This window comes from Stomoxys calcitrans, chromosome 1, assembly GCF_963082655.1.
Source record: "Stomoxys calcitrans chromosome 1, idStoCalc2.1, whole genome shotgun sequence".
NCBI classification, from domain to species: Eukaryota; Metazoa; Arthropoda; class Insecta; order Diptera; family Muscidae; genus Stomoxys; species Stomoxys calcitrans.
In genome coordinates, this window is record NC_081552.1 from 241,831,523 (window position 1) to 241,852,892 (window position 21,370).

General features: G+C 34.8%; 2 protein-coding genes across 4 annotated transcripts in view; both read right to left on the reverse strand.

Annotated features, from left to right (window-relative positions):
• Positions 1 to 7,459, reverse strand: part of LOC106093951 (G-protein coupled receptor Mth2) — a 90,856-nt gene extending 83,397 nt beyond the window's left edge. For all 3 annotated transcript variants that reach the window (XM_059360247.1, XM_059360248.1, XM_059360246.1), the window contains exon 1: positions 7,234 to 7,459. The gene's annotated coding sequence lies outside the window, so the exon portion shown is untranslated. The remainder of the gene's footprint in view (positions 1 to 7,233) is intronic.
• Positions 7,460 to 15,424: 7,965 nt separating this feature from the next.
• On the reverse strand, positions 15,425 to 21,100 carry LOC106093649 (G-protein coupled receptor Mth2-like). The gene is made up of 7 exons (XM_013260758.2): positions 20,558 to 21,100; positions 20,185 to 20,344; positions 19,924 to 20,112; positions 16,252 to 16,506; positions 16,036 to 16,189; positions 15,668 to 15,862; positions 15,425 to 15,601 (listed from the first exon to the last, which is right to left on the reverse strand). The coding sequence occupies exons 1-7, from the start codon at positions 21,065 to 21,067 to the stop codon at positions 15,481 to 15,483; spliced, it is 1,584 nt and encodes a 527-aa protein (XP_013116212.1). The 5' UTR covers positions 21,068 to 21,100; the 3' UTR covers positions 15,425 to 15,480.
• Positions 21,101 to 21,370: the final 270 nt, after the last annotated feature.

Consider the following 21,370-nt stretch of genomic DNA (forward strand, 5'->3'; position numbering starts at 1 on the left):
TATAACACCACCCAAAATAGGAAGTATTTGCTGACCATTGCAATAAGAGGCTCAAATAAAAGGTATTTTAGAGTAGAAAACGAATCTGACATATATTTTCAAAGCCAAGTGACTGATTGGCCGCCCCATCCCCCCAAACCAGTCATGTTTGCCGACTATGAAAATATGAATATGGGACTCAAATGAAAGGTATTTGGGAGTAGATCAAGAATCTGATATCAAAATTAGAGACCACCTTATTTATTCATCACCAAGACAATTTAGGTCTTCAAGACAGTGGAGCTCGATTTGATAGTTTTTAGGGCCCATGCCCCAAACCGGACACATTTGCTGACTTTTGCAATAAGGGGTTTAAATATGTAGAAGGTATTTGAGATTAGCAAACATATTTGTATCCAATTCTAAGACCAATGGGGTTAAAATAAATAATATTTGAGAATAGAGCAAGATGATGATATATTTTCAGGGCTAAGTGTTTGGGCTACCACCTCACTCCCCAAAACACCCCTAAATCGGACATATTTACCGACCATGTCAATGTGGGGCTCAAATGAAAGGTTTTGGGGAGTACAGCACGAAATTGATACCCTCTTTCGGTGCCAAATTTCTGGGTGTACCGTTTCCCCAAAAACACCCCACAAACAGCATTTTTTTTACTGACCATCGCAATATGGAGCTCAAATAAAGGTATTTTGAAGTATAATACGAATCTGATACCCAAAAGTGGGACCATGTATTTGGGGCACCGCTCCTTTCCCCAAAAAAAAAAAACCCACCAAATAGTAAAAATTTACCGACCATGGTAATATGTGGCTCAAATGAAAGGTATTTGAGATTTGAATACGAATTTGATAAATAATTTTAGGGGCAAGTGTTTGGGGGACGCCTCATGCCATTAACTCCCCTTAGACCAATGGCAATATGGGGTTTAAAAAAATGGTTTTTGAGGGTAAAGCACGATGCTAATATTTTTTCAGGGCTAAGTGAAAAAACATCCAGAAAACATCCTTTAATTGGGCATACAAATTTACCGATCTTGGCAATGTGGGGCTCAAATAAATGATATTTGGGGGTAGAAAGAATGAAAGGCATTTATATTGTTATACTGGTTCTCAAGCTATATACACACACTATTTTCATAGCATGGTATTTCACTAAAAGCTCTTTAATCGTCAAAAATAAAAATTCAAAGGAAACCTTTGCTGCATACTAAGTAAAAAAAGACGTAGCGGAGCGGGTCCGGTTCAGCTAGTAATCTTAGATATTTAAAGAAAACAGAGAACGATTACTTACCTCGCCGTAGTTATTACAAGCTTGATATAATTTGTTTGAAATGTGCAATGGATTTTTTTATAATTCATCCAAAAACCTCCGCTGAAGTCCATCAAAAATAACGTCCAATTTCCACTTATAGGGTAGATGGAGGGTATTAAATAGTTAGCTACGTCCCTCTATTGCCTTTCTTAACTTCTTTATGATCCACAAAATGTGTCATATTTCCTAATGTGAATCACACACTTTCTTATCGATATCAGTAATATTGAATTTGTTTGTTTTTTAAGCTTTAGAAACGAAGAATAAGGACCTTGCAATGTGAGTTACACTTTGCTATTTCAAATTGCCCTCCTTCCTCGATATGGGAATATTTTAACGTTTATACCTTGTATCAATCCCCAAAACTGTATTTATTTCTAATCTCCTTATTGCACCACACAGCTCAACTTACCTTTTCTAAATATAAATATTTTGATAGTTTTTCTAATATCACTCTTTTATAGTTTGATTGTTATTTTATTTATTGGGAGAGTTTCTCAAAAGTTTTTGTGATTGACCACTCGAAACATTAGGCAGCAAAATTCAACAGAATTGCAAAACAAAAACAAACTTTAGAACCCATTGACCAAGTCGAAGGGAGTGAATGATTGAACAAACGTAATCGTGTATGATAGGAAAGTCCAACAACAAAAGGTAAACAACCAATAAACCCTACAAAACAGAAATCTATCAATGCGTTACTCTCTCGCGCTCCCATACGACTTCGCTCTCTTTTGACAATAAATATCTTAAAGTAATTGATAAAGAACCAAAGAGTTTGATAGGGGGTTTTTAAAGTAGTCGTCAAAATAATAACAACAAGTGACATAGATTGTCACCAGTGATGCCAACTTGATGCTTTGGGTATTAAGAGTGGCGTTTTAAAAATACAAAAAACTATTTTACTAGTATTGGAATTAAATTGAATAAGCTTATTCGCGATTATCTCTAAACAAATTGTAGATTGTGCGAAAGACAGGCTAAAAATAAATTTAAATTGGCTAGTGTGTATCGTGTAATACAGATTCGGCAATAATTGTTGCATGATATCAAATTAGACAATTAGTTAATAGGTGGACTTAGGGGGTCTTAGTTATTGAGGGGGGGTAACAAATGTACTTTATATGGCAAAAGCATCTACATTTTAGCTTAGCAATACATACAGGTTCACACTGGCATATCTGTCAAAGGATGGAAGGAAGGGAAAGGATGTAGTACTTATTGACATTTGTCTTAAATCTTTGGATGTGAAAGTGGGTGAGAAAAATATTAGCCGGAAGTCGATTCCACATACGGACGGTTCGGGCGAAATAAGAATTCTCTCTATAATGCATTGTGCGGTCCGCTGGCCAATCAATTACAAACGGGTGTGAGTTCCTGGATGTCTAGTATTCCTGACATACATCCTTACATCAGGAATAAGAAGGCAAATATCAGACGAACACACATCATGAAAGTACCGATAGAACAGCGCCAAACAACCCACATTGCGACGATGATGAAGGGAGGCAATAGAGTTCAATACCCCACTGTCCCCAATCAACGCCATCGCTCCCTCCTGTACACGGTTCAGTAGCTCCAGGGATGATTTTAAAGCTCCAACCCATACATGTGACTTGCACTTCATTTTCGGCCTTATGAAAGTGGTGTAGATGTTAAGAAGATCAAACGGACTGAAGTAATTCTTACACCTTTTAAGGAAGCCTAAACACTTTAATGCTTCTTTCGACACTTCAAATAAACGTTTAGCCCAATGGACATCTCTTTCTATTTTCAAGCACGGAACATGAAGAGCTTCTGATTGCTAAACATCTACACCGTTTATAGACAAAGATGTTCGTAATGGTTCAGTGAGTCGTTTGTGTGACAACATGGAGCACTGAGTCTTCCGTGCATTAAAATCTACTCGATTCATTCGACCCCACTCAGAAATGGCCAGCAAGTCCTGGTAGAGTGTATCGTCCATAACCCGCCTTATGAGTACGAATGACAGAGATTACTGTCATCCGCAAATGAGTAGATCGGATTCGATGTCTGACCCAACAGATCGTTGATGAAAATAAGAAAAAGAGAAGGAGAAAGAACAGAGCCCTGGGGTACACCTGTTTCTGAGTTTAATAATAAACAAGTAAGAGCGTGCTAAGTTCAGCCGGTCCGAATCTTATATACCCTCCACCATGGATCGCATTTGTCGAATTCTATGCGCAGTATCTCTGCTGAGGCAAACAAAGAATATTGAATAAGAACTGTTGTGCGATTGGAGTTATACATCAAGTTATAATCCGATTCGGACCATAAATGAATGCTGAACATTGTAGAAGTTATTGTGTAATATTTCAGTTCATTCGGATAAGAATTGAGCCTTACAGGGGCTCAAGAAGCAAAATCGGGAGATCGGTTTTTATGGGAGCTGTATCAAGCTATTGATCGATTCAGACCATATAAGACACGCATGTTGAAGATCATAAGAGAGATACCGTTGCACCAAATTTCTTCCAAATCGGATGAGAATTGCGCCCTCTAGAGGCTCAAGAAATCAAGATCCCAGTTCGGTTTATATGACAGCTATATCAGGTTAAGAACCGATTTGCACCATACTTAGCACATTTATTGTCATAGCAATACACCTCATGCGAAATTTCAACCAAATCGGATGAGAATTGCGCCCTCTATTGGCTCAAGAAGTCAAGAACCAATTTGAATCATACTAAACACAGTTCTTGGAAGTGATACCAAAACACTACATGCAAAATTTGATTCAAATCGGATAAGAAATGCGCCCCCTAGACGCTCAAGAAGTCAAGACCCAAGATCGGTTTAAATGGCAGCTATATCAAAACATGAACCGATTTGGCTCATTTACATTCCCAACCGACCTGCACCAATAAAAAGTATTTGTGCAAATTTTCAAGCGGCTAGCTTTACTCCTTCGAAAGTTAGCGTGCTTTCGACAGACAGACGGACGGACATGGCACAATCGACTTAAAATGACATGACATTTATGGGGTCTCAGACACATATTTCGTGGTGTTATAAGCAGAATGACGAAATAAGACGAAATAAAACGATAGTATAAAAGTGGTCAAGGGGTAAAACAAAACAAGAAAAAGTGTGCTAACTTCAGCCGGGTCAAATAATGGTTGCCCACCACCATGGATTCCGCGAAAAAATTAACCTTTATTAACTGAGTTTGTATTTGAATTATTTTGGTCTCAAGAAGTCATATCGGGATATCGGTACTAAGGAGAGCCTAAATCACCATATTGACCGTTTCGGATAAAACTTGGCATGGATATTGTAAGTCATAAAATAGGGTTTTGGGCCAAATTTCAGCCAAATCAGGTGCTAATTTAGGCTTCTAAGGCTTGAAGAACTCAAATCCGGGGATCGGTTTATATGGGGGCTATATCTGTTTATAGACCGATTCGGAACATACATTACATGGATGTTGAATGTTACAACTCAAGTCTTTGTTCCAAATTTCAGCCAAATCGCATGGAAATTGAGGCTTCTAAGGGCTCGAGAAGTCAAATCCGGGGATCGGTTTATATGGGAGCTATATGTGCTTATCGACCGGTTCGGATCATACTTGAATATCGATGTTGAAAGTTACAACTTAAGTCTTTGTTCCTAATTTCAGCTAAATCGGATGAAAATTGAGGCTTTTAGGGGCTCAAGAAGTCATATCCGGGGAACGGTTGATATGAGGGCTTTATCTGTTCATAGACCGTTTGTTTGAAGTCACAAGTCATATGAAAACACTTTGTGCAACATGTCAGCCAAGTCGGACAAAGCTTGCGGCTTCCAGGGGTTAAAGATACTAAATCGCAAGATCGGTTTATATGGGAGCTATATCAGGTTATAGACCGAGTTGAACCGCATTTGGCAAAGTTGTTGGAAGTAATTTCAAAACACTATGTGCAAAATTTCAGGCAAACTGAACAAAAATTGCGGCTTACAGCGGTTAAAGATGTCAAATCGAGAGATCGGTTTATATGGGAGCTATACCAGGTTATATACCGATTTGGGCTGAACTTGGCACTATTATTGCAAGTCATAATAGAACACTACATGCAAAACTTCAGCCAACATGCAAAACTTCAGGGCAAAAATTGCGGCTTGTGAAGCCTCAAGATGTAAAATCAGGAGATCGGTTTATATGACATCTATTGTATATAAGGTTATCAGCCGATTTAGGCAATACATGGCACATACATATGTTGGAAGTCATACCAAAACGACATATGCAAAATTCTAACCAAATTGGATAAGAATTGCACCCAAGCTCAAGATCGGGGATCGGTCTATATGGCAGCTATATCAGGTTATCAACCGATAGATGTTGGAAGTGATACCAAAACGACATATGCACAATTTCAACCAAATCGCATAATAATTGCGCCCTCTAGAAGGTCAAAAAGTCCCAATTTGACAATCTGAGCCACTGGAGGGAGCAATTTTTACTCGTTTTGCCTGACATTTTGGAGGTGGTAATTTTCTATGTCATCCATGACAAGTACGGTCTATATCGGTCAATAAATTGATATAGCTCATATATATATTGTAAAAATCATTCAAAGAACTTGAAAAATGCGATCCATGCTGGGGCACTCTTTTACTTGTTGTAATAAACAAATTCTTTTTTCCGCAGTTACTTGCATCTGCGTCAATGTTAATTTCGGTTAAGTTTCAGACTCTTACCACTTTTATCTTTCTCTTTATGCCAATAAACTATTGACAACACTGATGTCACCAATTCGGGAGTAGAGGAGCACCAACAACAAAAAACACTGACTGTGTCCAAAGCAAATACGAAAAGCTATAAAACCCAAACACTATGGTGTAAGCAATTTTAATCAATCATTTAAATTATAAATATATTTTTATTTTAAATTAGTTATCACTCTGATATGCCTAGCATTCACTTGGACATTTTTGTTGCCTAATTTACCTAATTTAATAACAAATTTTAAATTAACTCAAATGTTTAAAAAATTTTTGTTTTACAGTAAAATGTTTTCAATTACAATGTATTTCTTAAATTTTTGTTTTTATATAATTTTGACATCTTGCAAAAACAAAAAAGAATTATAACAAATTTTAAAAATTTTCTTTGAATAAATATTTCCACAAATTCACATTTTCACAATTTTCTCATTAGTATTATTTGTTTTTGTTTTTTTTTTTTTTTTTTTTTTTTTTTGATTTTATTCCATCGCTTCTGCTTTTGTTTATCGCCAATCAATACTTTTATTCTACTGTTGTTAATTTGTAAATAAATAATTCTTATTTTTTTCAATAAATTCCATCTGGTAATTTTCAAATTTTATAAACAAAAACGTTTTAACGCAAACTGACCGACCGCCAACACAAACCAAAATAGAGGTCTACCGGCATACAAAGAAATCTAATCTTTAAGAGTAAAATAAAAAAGGGGCCGTCCACCCAAAAAAAAACCCGAACATGTAGGCTGATTTGGAGAAAAAGAGTACTCAACGAAAAGCACAAGAAGTCGTTGCGAGATACCTATATCCATTATGGATAAATATAGACCATATTTGATGTGCATATTGTGAGGCTTCTTGATACTCCCAAAGTTTTGGAACTATCTAAAGTGGATTTGGTGTGGCCTTCAAAGGGCTCTAGGAATTAAGTCGTAATTTTAGATTAACTGCAGTCAAGTTTTTTTGTTAATACAAAATGTGTGATTTAATTTTTTTATTTTTCGTTTTTCATTTCCTCATTTTCTTTGGGAAAAAAATGTCTTGCCAATCAATATAATCAATTAAATTTTTTTTTTTTATTTTTACTTTTCATTTTTCTTTCTTGTGTGTGTGTTTTTTTTTTCATTATTATATATTTATATTTTTTTTGTTGAATATGGACATTCAAATAAAATATTTTTTTTTTTTAATTCACCTTTTATTTTTGAATTCTTATTTTAAGACTTAAAACACCGCACAAAAGCAAAAACACATTCACAATTTCGTTATAATTTTTTTTCTTATATTTTTTTATTTTCTTCGCGCGTACGCTAAGTTTTTTAAACTTTCAAAAACAAAGGGTTTTAAAATTTTTTTGTTTTTTAGGTTTTAATGCAATAGAAATTTCAAATATCTATCGACTACCCGACTACCGATATCGAGCAATTGTGAATGGATTATGAAGTAAACATACAGTCCTCTACGAAATTAAAGAAGAGGAATGAAATTAACTTATTAGTATTTTGCACTACAAGTTCCCAACTTGTGCGGAATACGAAAGTGGAAACGCATCATCACGCGTTATCACATCCAAGTGAATGGACTGAAATTAATAACCATAACAAGACAAACGTTATTTTTTGATGCGGATTAAGCATTTCTTTTACAAATATTGATAAAAAAATATGAATTTTCAAAAAACAAACAAGTAAAAAGGCCGTGCCGAACTTTGGATACCCACCACCTCGGGTATATGCATACGTAAACCCAAATTCGGCACGGACATTGAGTGGTACAATATATGGGTTGCCCAAAAAGTAATTGCGGATTTTTTTAAAGAAAGTAAATGCATTTTTAATAAAACTTAGAATGAACTTTAATCAAATATACTTTTTTTACGCTTTTTTTTCTAAAGCAAGCTAAAAGTAACAGCTGATAACTGACAGAAGAAAGAATGCAATTACAGAGTCACAAGCTGTGAAAAAATTTGTCAACGCCGAATATATGAAAAATCCGCAATTACTTTTTGGGCAACCCAATATATGTTACTATTCAGTTTTGTAGAACAAAATATTGCTCTTTTGGCAGATATATCCAATTATAAACCGATCTGAACCATATTAAAGTCGGATATCGTGAGGCTCAGAAAAACTAACTGTTTCAAATTTCAGCGAAATCGGGATATCGGTATATATTATGACAGCTATATCTAAATATAGTCCAATCAGAACCATATTTAGGTCGGATATTAGAAGGTCTTAACCTACTCACTGTTTTAAATTTCAGCGAAATCAGGTAATAAATAAAGTTTTTATTGGCCAGACCCTTTAGGGGCAGTATGGTCTATATGACAGCTATATCTAAATATAGTCCGGTGTGAATAATATTTAGGTCAGGTGCCGAGAGGCTTAAAATAACCCACTGTTGCAAATTTCAGAGAAATCTGGTAATAAATAAAGCTTTTATGGTCTTCAGACCCTTTAATCGGGAGATCGGTCTCAATGGTAGCTATATGTAAATATAGTCCGATCTGAACCATATGTGGGTCAGTTGTCGGGAAGCCTTAAACTACTCACTTCAAATTTTAGCAAAATCGGATGAAAAATAAAGTTTTTATGGTCATTAGACCCTTTATCGGAAAATCGGTCTATATAGCAGCTATATCCACATTTGGTCCGCAGCAAATCTTCGCCGTAATTCATATGCAGCACTGCGTTTACATTGAATACCGGTTATTATCGGTTTTTTATACCCACCACCGAAGAATGGAGGTATATTCATTTTGTCATTATATAGTATAGTATATATATATTCTTGAACGTCTCGTCGTTCTGAATCCATCTAGCCATGTCCGTCCGTCTAGCCGCTTGAAATTTTGTACAGATACTTAAAATAGATGTAGGTCGTGGGGGATTGCAAATGGGCCATATCGGTTCAGATTAAATATAGCTCCCATATAAACCGATCTCCCGATTTGACTTCTTGAGCCCGTTATAGCTGAAATTTTTCACATAGTTATCTGTTATGACTTTCAACAACTGTACTAAGTAAACTCCAATTCAGTCTATAACCTGGTATAGCTCACATATAAACCGACCAAACGATTTGACTTCTTGAGCCCTTACAAGCGGCAATATGTCCGATTTGGCTGAAATTTTGCATGTAGTGTTCTGTTACGACTTCCAACAGCTGTGCCAAGTACGGTCCAAATCAGTCTATAACCTCATATGGCTCCCATATAAACCGGTCTCTCGATTATCCTTGTTCGGTTCGTAGAAGCTTTAATTTTTGCTGTTTAGACAGAAGTTTGGTATGTAGCATAAAATTATGCTCTTCAATTAAATTTATTTTAGATTAATTTTAAGCAGAATCCATGGTGGTGGGTTTTCAAAATTTGGCCCGGGCGAACTTAGCACGCCTTTGGCAGTTCGAGCTTAAGCCTAGTACTGACTTCGACTTTTCAGCCGATCAACTGTCAAAAAGCATTATAAACCAGTAAGGAAAGGCAAAAGTTGGGCGGAGCCGACTATATAACACTCTACACCTACCCTACAATTATAAATTCGTGCAATATATAAATATATATGTATATGAGAGCTATATCTAAATCTGAACCGACTATTCAACAGATCGTTTGAAAATTGTTGTTACTACGGCCATATAAGTGCAAATCCGGCGGTAAATATGTATGGATGCTACATCCAAATCTGAACCGATTTGATGAATATCGCACATATCTTAAGATCAATAACAAAACAATACGTGCCAAATTTTGTGCAGATCGGTTACAAATTGTGTTTATTACAGCCTTATACGTGTAAATCGGGCTATATATATGTATATTGGACCTATATCCAAATCTGAACCGATTTTGATGAAAATTTGCAGATATGTTAAAATCAGTAACAAAACAGTTCATGCCAAATTTTGTGCCGATCAGTTGAAAATTTTAGCTACTGCGGCCATTTAAGTGCAAATCGGGCGATACATATATATGGAAGCTATATCTAAATCTGATCCAAATTTTTATCAAAATCAATAGCATTTGTCCTTGGGCCAAAAAAGTATTATGTGCAAAATTTCGTGATGATTCGACAACAAATACGACCTGCACTTTGACTACAAGAATACATTGACTCACAGACGGACATGGCTAAATCGAATCAGAAAGTGAATCTGAGTCTGAGTGAGGTATACTTATGAATGGCTCTAGCTCTTCTCCTTCTTAGCGTTGCAAACAAATGCAAAAATCTATAATACCCTGTACCACAGTGGTGGTGTAGGGTATAAAAATGCGAACAAATCATAGAAGAGGTACTGAGTTCTATGAGAAAAATAGCAGCGACATGTCGCTGAGTCAATACAAATTTTGCTTCAATTAATTGTCAATATAATTAAATGCTCACGAAATGAGCACCAATCAACTCCGCTAAAGAATGCAAAAAAAAAATCTGTCATCTTAATACTATCAAACCTGGCCGCCTGTTAACAGCCGTTCGCCTGGGACCTCCTTATTTAATCCGCCTTGACAGTGTGTTTTGACAGTTGTTCTTGCGAAAAGTCGAAGTCAGTACTAGGCTTTCGGCTGGGTTTCTCATTCTCCTATCACAATTCATTGTATCGATATTCTTCTGGTTTAACGAATTTAGTTTCTGAATATATTAGAGCTGGCAAAATATCGATGGCACTATCGATATTTAATTTTTTGGTTGAATATCAATTGATATTTTTCCGATGGATACTATCGCAAAAGGTAATTCTCTTTGCAAAACTTTACAAAGGTAGGCAATCACTGAATGTATCCTTTAATATACACTGCGCCTAGAGAGGGCGCAATTTTCGTAGGATTAAACTAACATTTTGTACAATGATTTCACTCATGACTTCTAACTGACTTAATTAGCCTTGGTTTTATTCGGTTGGTGCATTGATATTGCTGCTATATAAACCGATCTCCAGATTTTTTACTTCTCATTTTCGTTTAAAAAATTTGTGAAAATATCGTTAATTTCCCGATAGTATCGATACTTTCGATATTTATTATTGAAACTATCGAATGTTGCGATTATCGATTGTTTGCCAGCTCTAGAATATATGCTTACCCGTATTCACAAAAAGTTATGGATGCCTTATAAACTACTAATAGGCATTTGCATTAAAAACCGTATTCACAAACCTTTATAGCCTATTCACAGCCGTATGGACAGTAAGTTATGGATGCTTAACAAACTACTAAAAGGCATTTGCACCAAAAACCGTATTCACAAACCTTAAAGCTGTGTTCAGTGAGCATAAGTTATTTTAGGCTCTGACCTTCTTCAAACAAATAATAATCTCACTTATTGTAACTTCTGTATACACTCGCAAAATAATAATACTATCCAATAAAATATTTCTGTTGAAAAAGAAAGAATTTTTACGAGACTTTTGGAAATGATCTCCTAACGATATTCAGTAAAAATTATTTATATTTCTTTATTAATTAACACAAATTTCATTAAAAATTTTATCAAAAATTATAATTCATTGCAAATTTCTTTGTGCGTGTTGGTAAAACGTCGGTCAGCTTGATGACAACATGGCGGATTGCACCATCTGATTTGTGCTTGTTGTACAAATGAGGCCACCTTTAATTGTTTCGCCATGCGTACCACCATAGGATGCGGGTATACTTATCTAGTCCTTCCGTATGTTACACCTCGAAATATGGATCGTCTCGCCGTTCTGAGTCGTACTAGCAATGTCCGTCCGCCTGTCGAAATCACGATAGCGATCGAACGCGTAAAGTTATCCACTTGAATATTTGCACAGTTGGTTAATATTCATATAGGTCGTTGGGAATTGCAAATGGGCCATATCGGTTCAGATTTAGATATAGCTCCCATATAAACCGATCTCCTGATTTGACATCTTTAGCCCCTGGCGCCGCAATTTTTGTCCGATTTGGCAACAATTTTGCAAATCGTGTTCTTTTGCGACTTCCAACAACTGTGCCAGGTACGGTCTAGAAGTTTGGTATGTAGAATAAACAAGTAAAAGCATGCTAAGTTCGACCGGACCGAATCTTATATATCCTCCACCATGGATCGCATGGTGCCGCAGAGTATTGAACTCATGATCTCATGTTTGGTAGTCTTGCACGCATCCTCTAGCCTACCGACATCATCTTCTTTATGATGAAATAAATCAATAAGTACTGCTGCACAGTAAAAAATGTTTCGATCAATTAAGTTAAAAGAAAAGGTAAAAACCACTCAACAATTTTTTATTTGAATACGAAATTCATATTTTTTTATGCCGAATTTTCTAAAATAATTTTAATTTTAATTTAATGATAAAAAATATATAAAATTTTTTTGGCCGACCAGGAGGACTCGAACCTGGGTTTGCAAGTGATGAATGGCATGGGAGTTTTGTGCTCTACATGGTTGAATTTGTTGAAAGTCAACAAAATTTTCTATGATTGTCTGCCAAGTTTCTTGTAGGGACTTACTTACGTACTTCAACAAATAATGTCTTCGATTCAATGTAGAATTCTATTTTTTTCTGTGTATATACTCAAGGTGATAGGTATCCAATGTTCGGCTCGGCTGAACATAATGCGTTTGGCTTGTTTCCATTAATTTGCGCACAAGTTTTTGAGCAACTCTTCCCATTGTGTTGGATATGAAATTTGCCTATTGAAGGTTAAGTGATGAGGTTGAAATATTGCCAACAGCATTTTTAGGTTGAAATTGTTACCGCTAAAAACAATGTATACCTTTAGGCGCACGTAGCCTCGCGCCAATTTGAACTATTGAATCAACTACGAATCTGTGCAACATTTCAGCTCAATGTCTCAAATTCTGAAGGCTGTAGCGTGACTACAACTGACAACCGGACGGACAGACAGACAATTTATTCATTTTAGAATTTTACGATGATCAATCATGTATATACCTTGTAGGTTCGGAAATGGATATCTCAATGTGTTGCAAACGAAATGACTTTCCTATGGTGGTGGGTATAAACATGCGAAAGTCGAACATAAGTAACTCACGAAATTTGAGTATACGGTTATCTTTGTTGGATCTATTTTGAGATATTGAGCGGAAATGTGACACATTACCGTATTTTGGCAATGTTGCAATATAGCTACCATACAGGATGATCGGGGACTTTAGGATCATGATTCCATAAAAAGCTCTTTATACCCTACACCACTACTGTGGTACAGGGTATTATAAGTTAGTGAATTAGTTTGTAACACCCAAAAGGAAGAGATATAGACCCATTGACAAGTATACCGATCGACACAGAATCACATTTTGATTCGATTTAGCTATGTCCGTCTGTCTGTTTGTCTGTCCATGTGAATTTGTGTACAAAGTACAGGTCGCAATTTTCATCCGATCGTCTTTAAATTTGGCACAGGCGTGTTTTTCGGCCTAGAGACGAAACCTATTGAAATTGGAAAAAATCGGTTCAGATTTGGATATAGCTCCCATACATATGTTCGTCCGATATTTAGTAATAATGCAATAAAATGGTCGTTTGTTAACCGATTTTCTCGAAATTTAGCAGGGAGGATTTCCTCTTGACTCTCGACATTACTGTTGGATTTCATAGAAATCGGTCCAGATTAAGATAGAGCTCTCATATATATATATATATATATATCGCTCGATTTTCACTCCTAGAGCCACTGCAAGCGCATTTATTGACCAAACTTCCCAAAACTTCGTATAACGCTTTCCTCGATGACTGTCACAGTATCTGAGAAGTTTGCTCGAAATCGCTTCAGATTTAGATATAGCTCCCATATATATGTTCGTCCGATTTGCAGTTATAATGTAATAAAATGGTCATTTGTAAACCGATTCCCTCGAAATTTGGCAGGTCTTATGACTCTCGATATTACTGGTGAATTTCATGGAAATCGGTTCAGATTTAGATATAGCTCTCCCGATTTTAACTTCTAGAGTAACAGCAAGGCAAAAACGCTTTTCTCGAAAATCGGTTCAGATTTAGGTATAGCTACCATATATTTGTTCGTCCGATTTTGAGAAATGTTGCAAGAAAGTGCTCATATTTTAACAGATTCTCTTGAAATTTTCGAGGAAGGATTTTTTTTATGACTCTCGATTAAGATATAGCTGCCATATTTCACTTCTATGGTCACTGCAAGCACTTTTATTGACCAATCTTGGCAAAATGTTGTACAGCGCTTTCCCCGATGACCACCACAATATCTAAGAAGTTTGCTAGAAATCGGTTCAGATTTAGATATAGCTCCCATATATGTCGGTCTCTTTCTTCGATGCCTGACACAATATCTAAGAAGTTAAGTAAAAATCGGTTCACATTTAGATTTAGCTCCCATATATATGTTCATCAGATTTTGGCTAATTATACCCTACACCACCACTGTGGTACAGGGTATTATAGATTAGTGCATTTGTTTGCAACGCTTAGAAGGAGAAGATAAGTATACCGATCGACTCAGAATTACTTTCTGATTCGATTTAGTCATGTCCGTCTGTGTGTCCATGTTTTCTTGTAATCAAAGTGCAGGTCGTTTTTGTTGTCCAATCATCACAAAACATATCACTTTTTGGGCCCAAGGACAAACGCTATGGATTTTGATAAAAATCGGTTCAGATTTAGATATAGCTCCCATATATATTTATCGACCGATTTTCACTTAAATTGCCGTAGTAAGGACAATCTTCAACCGATCTGCACAAAATTTGACACGGTTTGTTTTGCTACCGATCTTAACATATCTGCAAAATTCCATTAAAATCGGTTCAGTTTAAGATATAGCTCCCATATATATGTATAGCCCGATTTGCACTTAAGTAGGCGTAGTAGCTACAATTTTCAGCCGATCTGTATAAAATTTCGGGCGGATTGTTTAGTTACTTATCTTAACATATCCGCTAAATTTCATCAAAATCGGTTCAGATTTGGATATAGCTCCAATATATATGTATCGCCCGATTTACACTTATAAGGCTGTAATAAACACAATTTGTAACCGATCTGCACAAAATTTGGCACGGAGATTTCATCAAAATCGGTTCAGATTTGGATGTGGCACTTATACATATATATCGTCAGATTTGACTTATATGGCCGTAGTAACAACAATTTTCAAACGATCTGTTTAATAGTCGGTTCAGATTTAGATATAGCTCTCATATACATATATATTTATATATTGCCCGGATTTATGATTGTAGGGTAGGTGTAGGGTATTATAAAGTCGGCGACGCCCGATTTTTGCCTTTCCTTACTGGCTTTTTTCTCACTGTGTGAATTACAAAAGGCCAGACTGGACTCCGAGTGAACTCATGTGTCATGGAGCGCACCCATTCAACACTGATGGAAAGAATGTTGTTTGTCTTAAATGTTGGTATGTTTTTGAGTTATTTAAATCATGAAATATAATCCATTAAATTTTTTTTGTGTTTATTTATGCTTAACTTAGTGGACTTAATTCAACCACTTCGTATTCAGTTTGTGGTCCACTGGTGGCTGATGATTTTGAAAATCTAGCAAACATGGATCGCCTTGAGACTGATTGTCTGGTAGTCGAAAAACTAAAATTCAAAATGAAATCTTTTGTTAAAACGCACATTACATGGTATGCTTTGAGAAAAACTTACCTCTTCTTAAGCGAGTCCAAAACGTTGCGTTTTAAAACAAATAAAATAAAAATTAAAACACCTTGTAGAGCGCTACGAAAATCAGACAGCAGCGACAGAAAATCCCAAGCTTGGAAATTACGCAGAAAATATGATAAAATATCCAAAATCCATGAAATGCCCAGAATGAGAAAGATGCGTAATATCACAAGTACACTGAAAGCAAAAAATTAGGCTAAGAAAATTTTCTTGAAGTTCAAAAAAGGGTGGCTCATAAAAGGCGCAATATCCCACTTCCATTACAAATGGAATGAGAAAGTGAATATAGCCCCGGCCTAAGGTAGTGTGTATAATAATAAATATTCCATTCAAAGAAAGACTTCACTTACTTTTCCTGGAAAAAGTTATCCTTTTGTGTAAGCCGCGCCACATCACTGCGAACTCGATAAATCCTCCAAGTCATATGAGTGAACGTTGCAATGCTAAACAACAAAATGATTAAATTAGGCCAGTAGAAATAAATGGCAGCTGACCATTTGTTGGCTGTCAAGAAAGTAATATTTAAGAAATCATTTCAAATTTTACACAACTACTAGCAAACTTACTATCTAACCAGCAGACGTCTTCCCCGATGCCAGGTTTATAGTCTTCAGAGATTTTATCCGACCATTGACACAGCATGGCCAAAAAGGTTAAAAAGGAGGCCATACCCCATGCATAACATGAATAACATATAAAACGTAAGGCATTCTTAGCGTTGCTGCTGGCCACTCGATGCGTTTTGAAATTAATCCAAATATCAAAACAGAGAACGCTAAGCCACAAAAATGCAGCAATGAAAAAGAAGTAGCAAGTGAAACCTGAAGATAAACAAGTAAACCATATTAAGGTCGGAAATCGTAAGGCTCAAAAAAACTCACTGTTTCAAATTTCAGCGAAATCGGATAATAAATAAAGCTTTTATGGGCTTTAGTCCCCTTATCGACAGATCGGTCTATATGGCAGCTATATCTAAATAAAGTCCGATCATAACCATATTTCGGTCGGATGTTGGGAGGCTCAAAACTGCGCACTGTTTCAAATTTCAGCGAAATCGGTTAAGAAATAAAGCTTTTATGGGCTTCAGGCCCTTTATCGGCAGATCGGTCTATATGGCAGCTATATCTAAATATAGTGCGATCTGTACCATATTTCGGTCGGATGTTAAGAGGCTCAAAACTGCGCACTGTTTCAAATTTCAGCGAAATCGAAAGAAAATAAAGAAAATTAATGGCTTTCAGACGCTCTAACGGCAGATCGGTCTATATGACAGCTATATCTAAATATGGACCGATCTAATCCATATTTGAGTCAGATATCGGGAGGCTGAAAATAACCCACAGTTTCAAATTTCAGCGAATTCGGTTAAGAAATAAAGATTTTCTGGGCTTCAGGCCCTTTATCGGGAGATCGGTCTATATGACAGCTATATCTAAATATAGTCCGATCTGAACCATATTTACGTGAAAAAGTAATTCAAGGAACTTGACAAATGCGATCCGTGGTGGAGGGTAAATAAGATTAGGCCCGACCGATCTAAGCACCCTTTTACTTGTTATATATAAGTTTTTGTCAAAAATTCGTTTCCATAGGAAAAGTTTCTAAAGGAAATTTTGTCAAAATTTTGTTTCAATAGGAAAAGTTTCTAAGGGAAAATTTGTCAAAATTTCGTTTCTATAGGAAATTTTCTCAAAATTTCGTTTCTATAGGAAATTTTCTCAAAATTTCGTTTCTATAGGAAATTTTCTCAAAATTTCGTTTCTATAGGAAATTTTCGCAAAATTTCGTTTCTATAGGAAATTTTCTCGAAATTTCGTTTTTATAGGAAATTTTCTCAAAATTTCGTTTCTATAGGAAATTTTCTCAAAATTTCGTTTCTATAGGAAATTTTCTCAAAATTTCGTTTCTATAGAAAATTTTCTCAAAATTTCGTTTCAATAGGAAAAGTTTCTAAAGGAAATTTTGTCAAAATTTTGTTTCTATAGGAAATTTTTTCAAAATTTCATTTCTATTGGAAATTTTGTCAAAATTTCATTTCTATTGGAAATTTTGTCAAAATTTCGATTCAATAGGAAAAGTTTCTAAAGGAAATTTTGTCAAAATTTTGTTTCTATAGGAAATTTTTCAAAATTTCATTTCTATAGGAAATTTTGTCAAAATTTCGTTTCTATAGGAAATTTTGTCAAAATTTCGTTTCTATAGGAAATTTTTAAAAATTTCGGTTCTATAGGAAATTTTGTCAAAATTTCGTTTCCATGGGAAATTTTGTCAAAATTTCGTTTTCATGGGAAATTTTGTCAAAATTTCGTTTCCATAGGAAATTTTGTCAAAATTTCGTTTCTATGGGATAATTTCGTTTCTATAGGTAATTTTGTCAAAATTTCGTTTCTATAGGAAATTTTGTCGAAATTTCGTTTCTATGCGAAATTTTGACAAAATTTAGTTTCTATAGCAATTTTTGCCAAAATTTAGTTTTTATAGGAAAGATTGCCAAAATATCAATTGTGTAGGAAATTTAGCCCGAAAAAATAACAAATTTTGCCAAAATTTCGCTTCTATTGGAAATTTTGCCATAATTTTGTTTCTATAGAAAATTTTGTCAAAATTTTGTTTCTATAGGAAATTTTGAAAAATTTTCTTTCTATAGGAAAATTTGTCAAAATTTCGTTCTATAGGAAGTTTTGTCAAAATTTCGTTTCTATAGGAAATTTTGTCCAAATTTCGTTTCTATGGGAAATTTTGTCTACATTTCGTTCCTATAGGAAATTTTGTCAAAATTTCGTTTCTATAGGAAATTTTCTCAAAATTTCGTTTCTATGGGAAATTTTGTCTACATTTCGTTCCTATAGGAAATTTTGTCAAAATTTCGTTTCTATAGGAAATTTTGTCAAAATTTCGTTTCTATAGGAAATTTTGTCAAAATTTCGTTTCTATAGGAAATTTTGTCAAAATTTCGTTTCTATAGGAAATTTTCTCAAAATTTCGTTTCTATAGGAAATTTTGTCAAAATTTCGTTTCTATAGGAAATTTTCTCAAAATTTCGTTTCTATAGGAAATTTTGTCAAAATTTCGTTTCTATAGGAAATTTTGTCAAAATTTCGTTTCTATAGGAAATTTTGTCAAAATTTCGTTTCCATGGGAAATTTTGTCAAAATTTCGTTTCCATAGGAAATTTTGTCAAAATTTCGTTTCTATGGGATAGTTTTGTTTTTATAGGAAATTTTGTCAAAATTTCGTTTCTATAGGAAATTTTGTCGAAATTTCGTTTCTATGCGAAATTTTGACAAAATTTAGTTTCTATAGCAATTTTTGCCAAAATTTAGTTTTTATAGGAAAGATTGCCAAAATTTCGTTTCTATAGGAAATTTCGTCAAAATTTCGTTTCTATAGGAAATTTTGCCAAAATTTCGTTTCTATAGGAAATTTTGCCAAAATTTCTTTTCTATAGGAAATTTTGAAAAATTTTCTTTCTATAGGAAGTTTTGTCAAAATTTCGTTTCTATAGGAAATTTTGTCCAAATTTCGTTTCTATGGGAAATTTTGTCTACATTTCGTTCCTATAGGAAATTTTGTCAAAATTTCGTTTCTATAGGAAATTTTGTCAAAATTTCGTTTCTATAGGAAGTTTTGTCAAAATTTCGTTTCTATAGGAAATTTTGTCCAAATTTCGTTTCTATGGGAAATTTTGTCTACATTTCGTTCCTATAGGAAATTTTGTCAAAATTTCGTTCCTATAGGAAATTTTGTCAAAATTTCGTTTCTATAGGAAATTTTGTCAAAATTTCGTTTCTATAGGAAATTTTGCCAAAATTTCGTTTCTATAGGAAATTTTGTCAAAATTTCGTTTCTATAGGAAATTTTGTCAAAATTTCGTTTCTATAGGAAATTTTGTCAAAATTTCGTTTCTATAGGAAATTTTGTCAAAATTTCGTTTCCATGGGAAATTTTGTCAAAATTTCGTTTCCATAGGAAATTTTGTCAAAATTTCGTTTCTATGGGATAATTTTGTTTCTATAGGAAATTTTGTCAAAATTTCGTTTCTATAGGAAGTTTTGTCAAAATTTCGTTTCTATAGGAAGTTTTGTCAAAATTTCGTTTCTATAGGAAGTTTAGTTAAAATGTCGTTTCTTGGAAATTATTTTCAAAATTTTGTACAATAAAATTTCGTTTCGGGATGAAATTGCCTAATCGCTGTCTGAGTGAAGAGCTGGCTCTACCTAATTAACAAATGTACTTACCCAAAAAAGAACACATCTTCTCATCAAATACTTGTTCCGATATGTTTATGTAACTTAGTATGGAGTAGCTAATGATCAATGAGAACAGGTAGCAGATCAAAAGTTTTCCTCGCATATTCTCTCTCAATTCCTTAAGCCATAAATACACGAAAACTGTGGGTATGAGAAACAGCACGGTAACCAATGCGGCTACATGGTTGTAAGAAAAAAAAATGGGATCATTAATTAATTTATTTTTAATGCGTAATCCAAAATATTCACCATAACTATGAAAAGCTAGCGAGGTTGTTATTTCATTTCTCTTAGCACAACTCATGGGCACCAGGACATTCTTTACGGTGCCATTGTATTGATAAGGCGTCAGGCAATAACTTACAGTGTCGTGATAGGAATCATCATTGTGAATGTGCAATAGGCCATTCTGAAAAATTGGAAAAAGACATTGAACTTTGAAAATACTTTCCTGCAAGGGAAAAAACGCAACAAAACATTTTAAAATTATTGTAGCTCTTAATAAGGCCATTCTTCAAATTAGGCCCTTTACCAGCAATGAATTTTGTCACATTGTATGAATAGGCATGAGTCAAATTAAATTGTATATATGTATCAGTACTCATATGCTGAAATTACTCACCTCCAATAAATTCCATTTGTCCTCTTCCATTGTCAAGGATTCGGGGTATAGACAAGGTTTGCCCACTTGATAAATGAATTTTTCGAAGATGTCAAGAATTTTTTTTACTGAATCTCCAAAAACAATTTCCATTTCGATGGGAATATTAAGATCCTTTGAGATTCTCTCGCAAAAAAAAGAGGTTTCATTGAAAAACGCTCCCCATTCACAGCAGAGTTTTATGCACTTCTTGGGATGGCCGCATACGCACCCACGCAAATGTGGTTCAGCTTCTTTGGTCTCATTGTAGGCTGCCAAGCGATAATTGTATTGTGCCATATCATCGACCACAACATTTTGATATATATAGGAGCCATTTTCTAAGGCTTTGTAATCGCTTAAATCAACTGTATCCTTGTAGGGACATTTTTCTTGGGCCTTAGTGGGGGTGTATTCAAAAGAACGCGTACTCGTAGCGCAGAGTAAGACAATAGCGAATGTAGACACTTTCATATTTGCATATTGCGGCATAAGCACACAATGGAAACTGTTTGTCTGTAATGTTCTCCGTTAAGCGGATGGTGTAATATTCATATTTTTAAAATAAAGACGAACCACAACCACAAAATACATTTGAATAGAAGAATAGCTTATCGGCACAGCATTTGAATTGTTATGCTTATTACCATGGGGTGGAGTACATAAGTTGTTTCACAGCAACACTTTCTTTCTGATCGTCATTTTATTGGAAATGTCCGTAAGCAATTTATTTGCGAAACTTGCATAAGGCCATAGTTATGTGCCGATCAAAGATCAGGTACCCCTTGCGAATAA

Excerpts from the sequence above, each read along its gene's own strand:
- LOC106093649 (XM_013260758.2), bottom strand. The coding sequence starts at position 21,067 with ATGCCGCAATATGCAAATATGAAAGTGTCTACATTCGCTATTGTCTTA. Across the intron at positions 20,113-20,184 it reads GCTAGCTTTTCATAGTTATG|CCGCATTGGTTACCGTGCTG; the intron begins GTGAATATTTTG and ends ACAACCATGTAG. Across the intron at positions 16,507-19,923 it reads GAAGATGTGTTCTTTTTTGG|GTTTCACTTGCTACTTCTTT; the intron begins GTAAGTACATTT and ends GTTTATCTTCAG.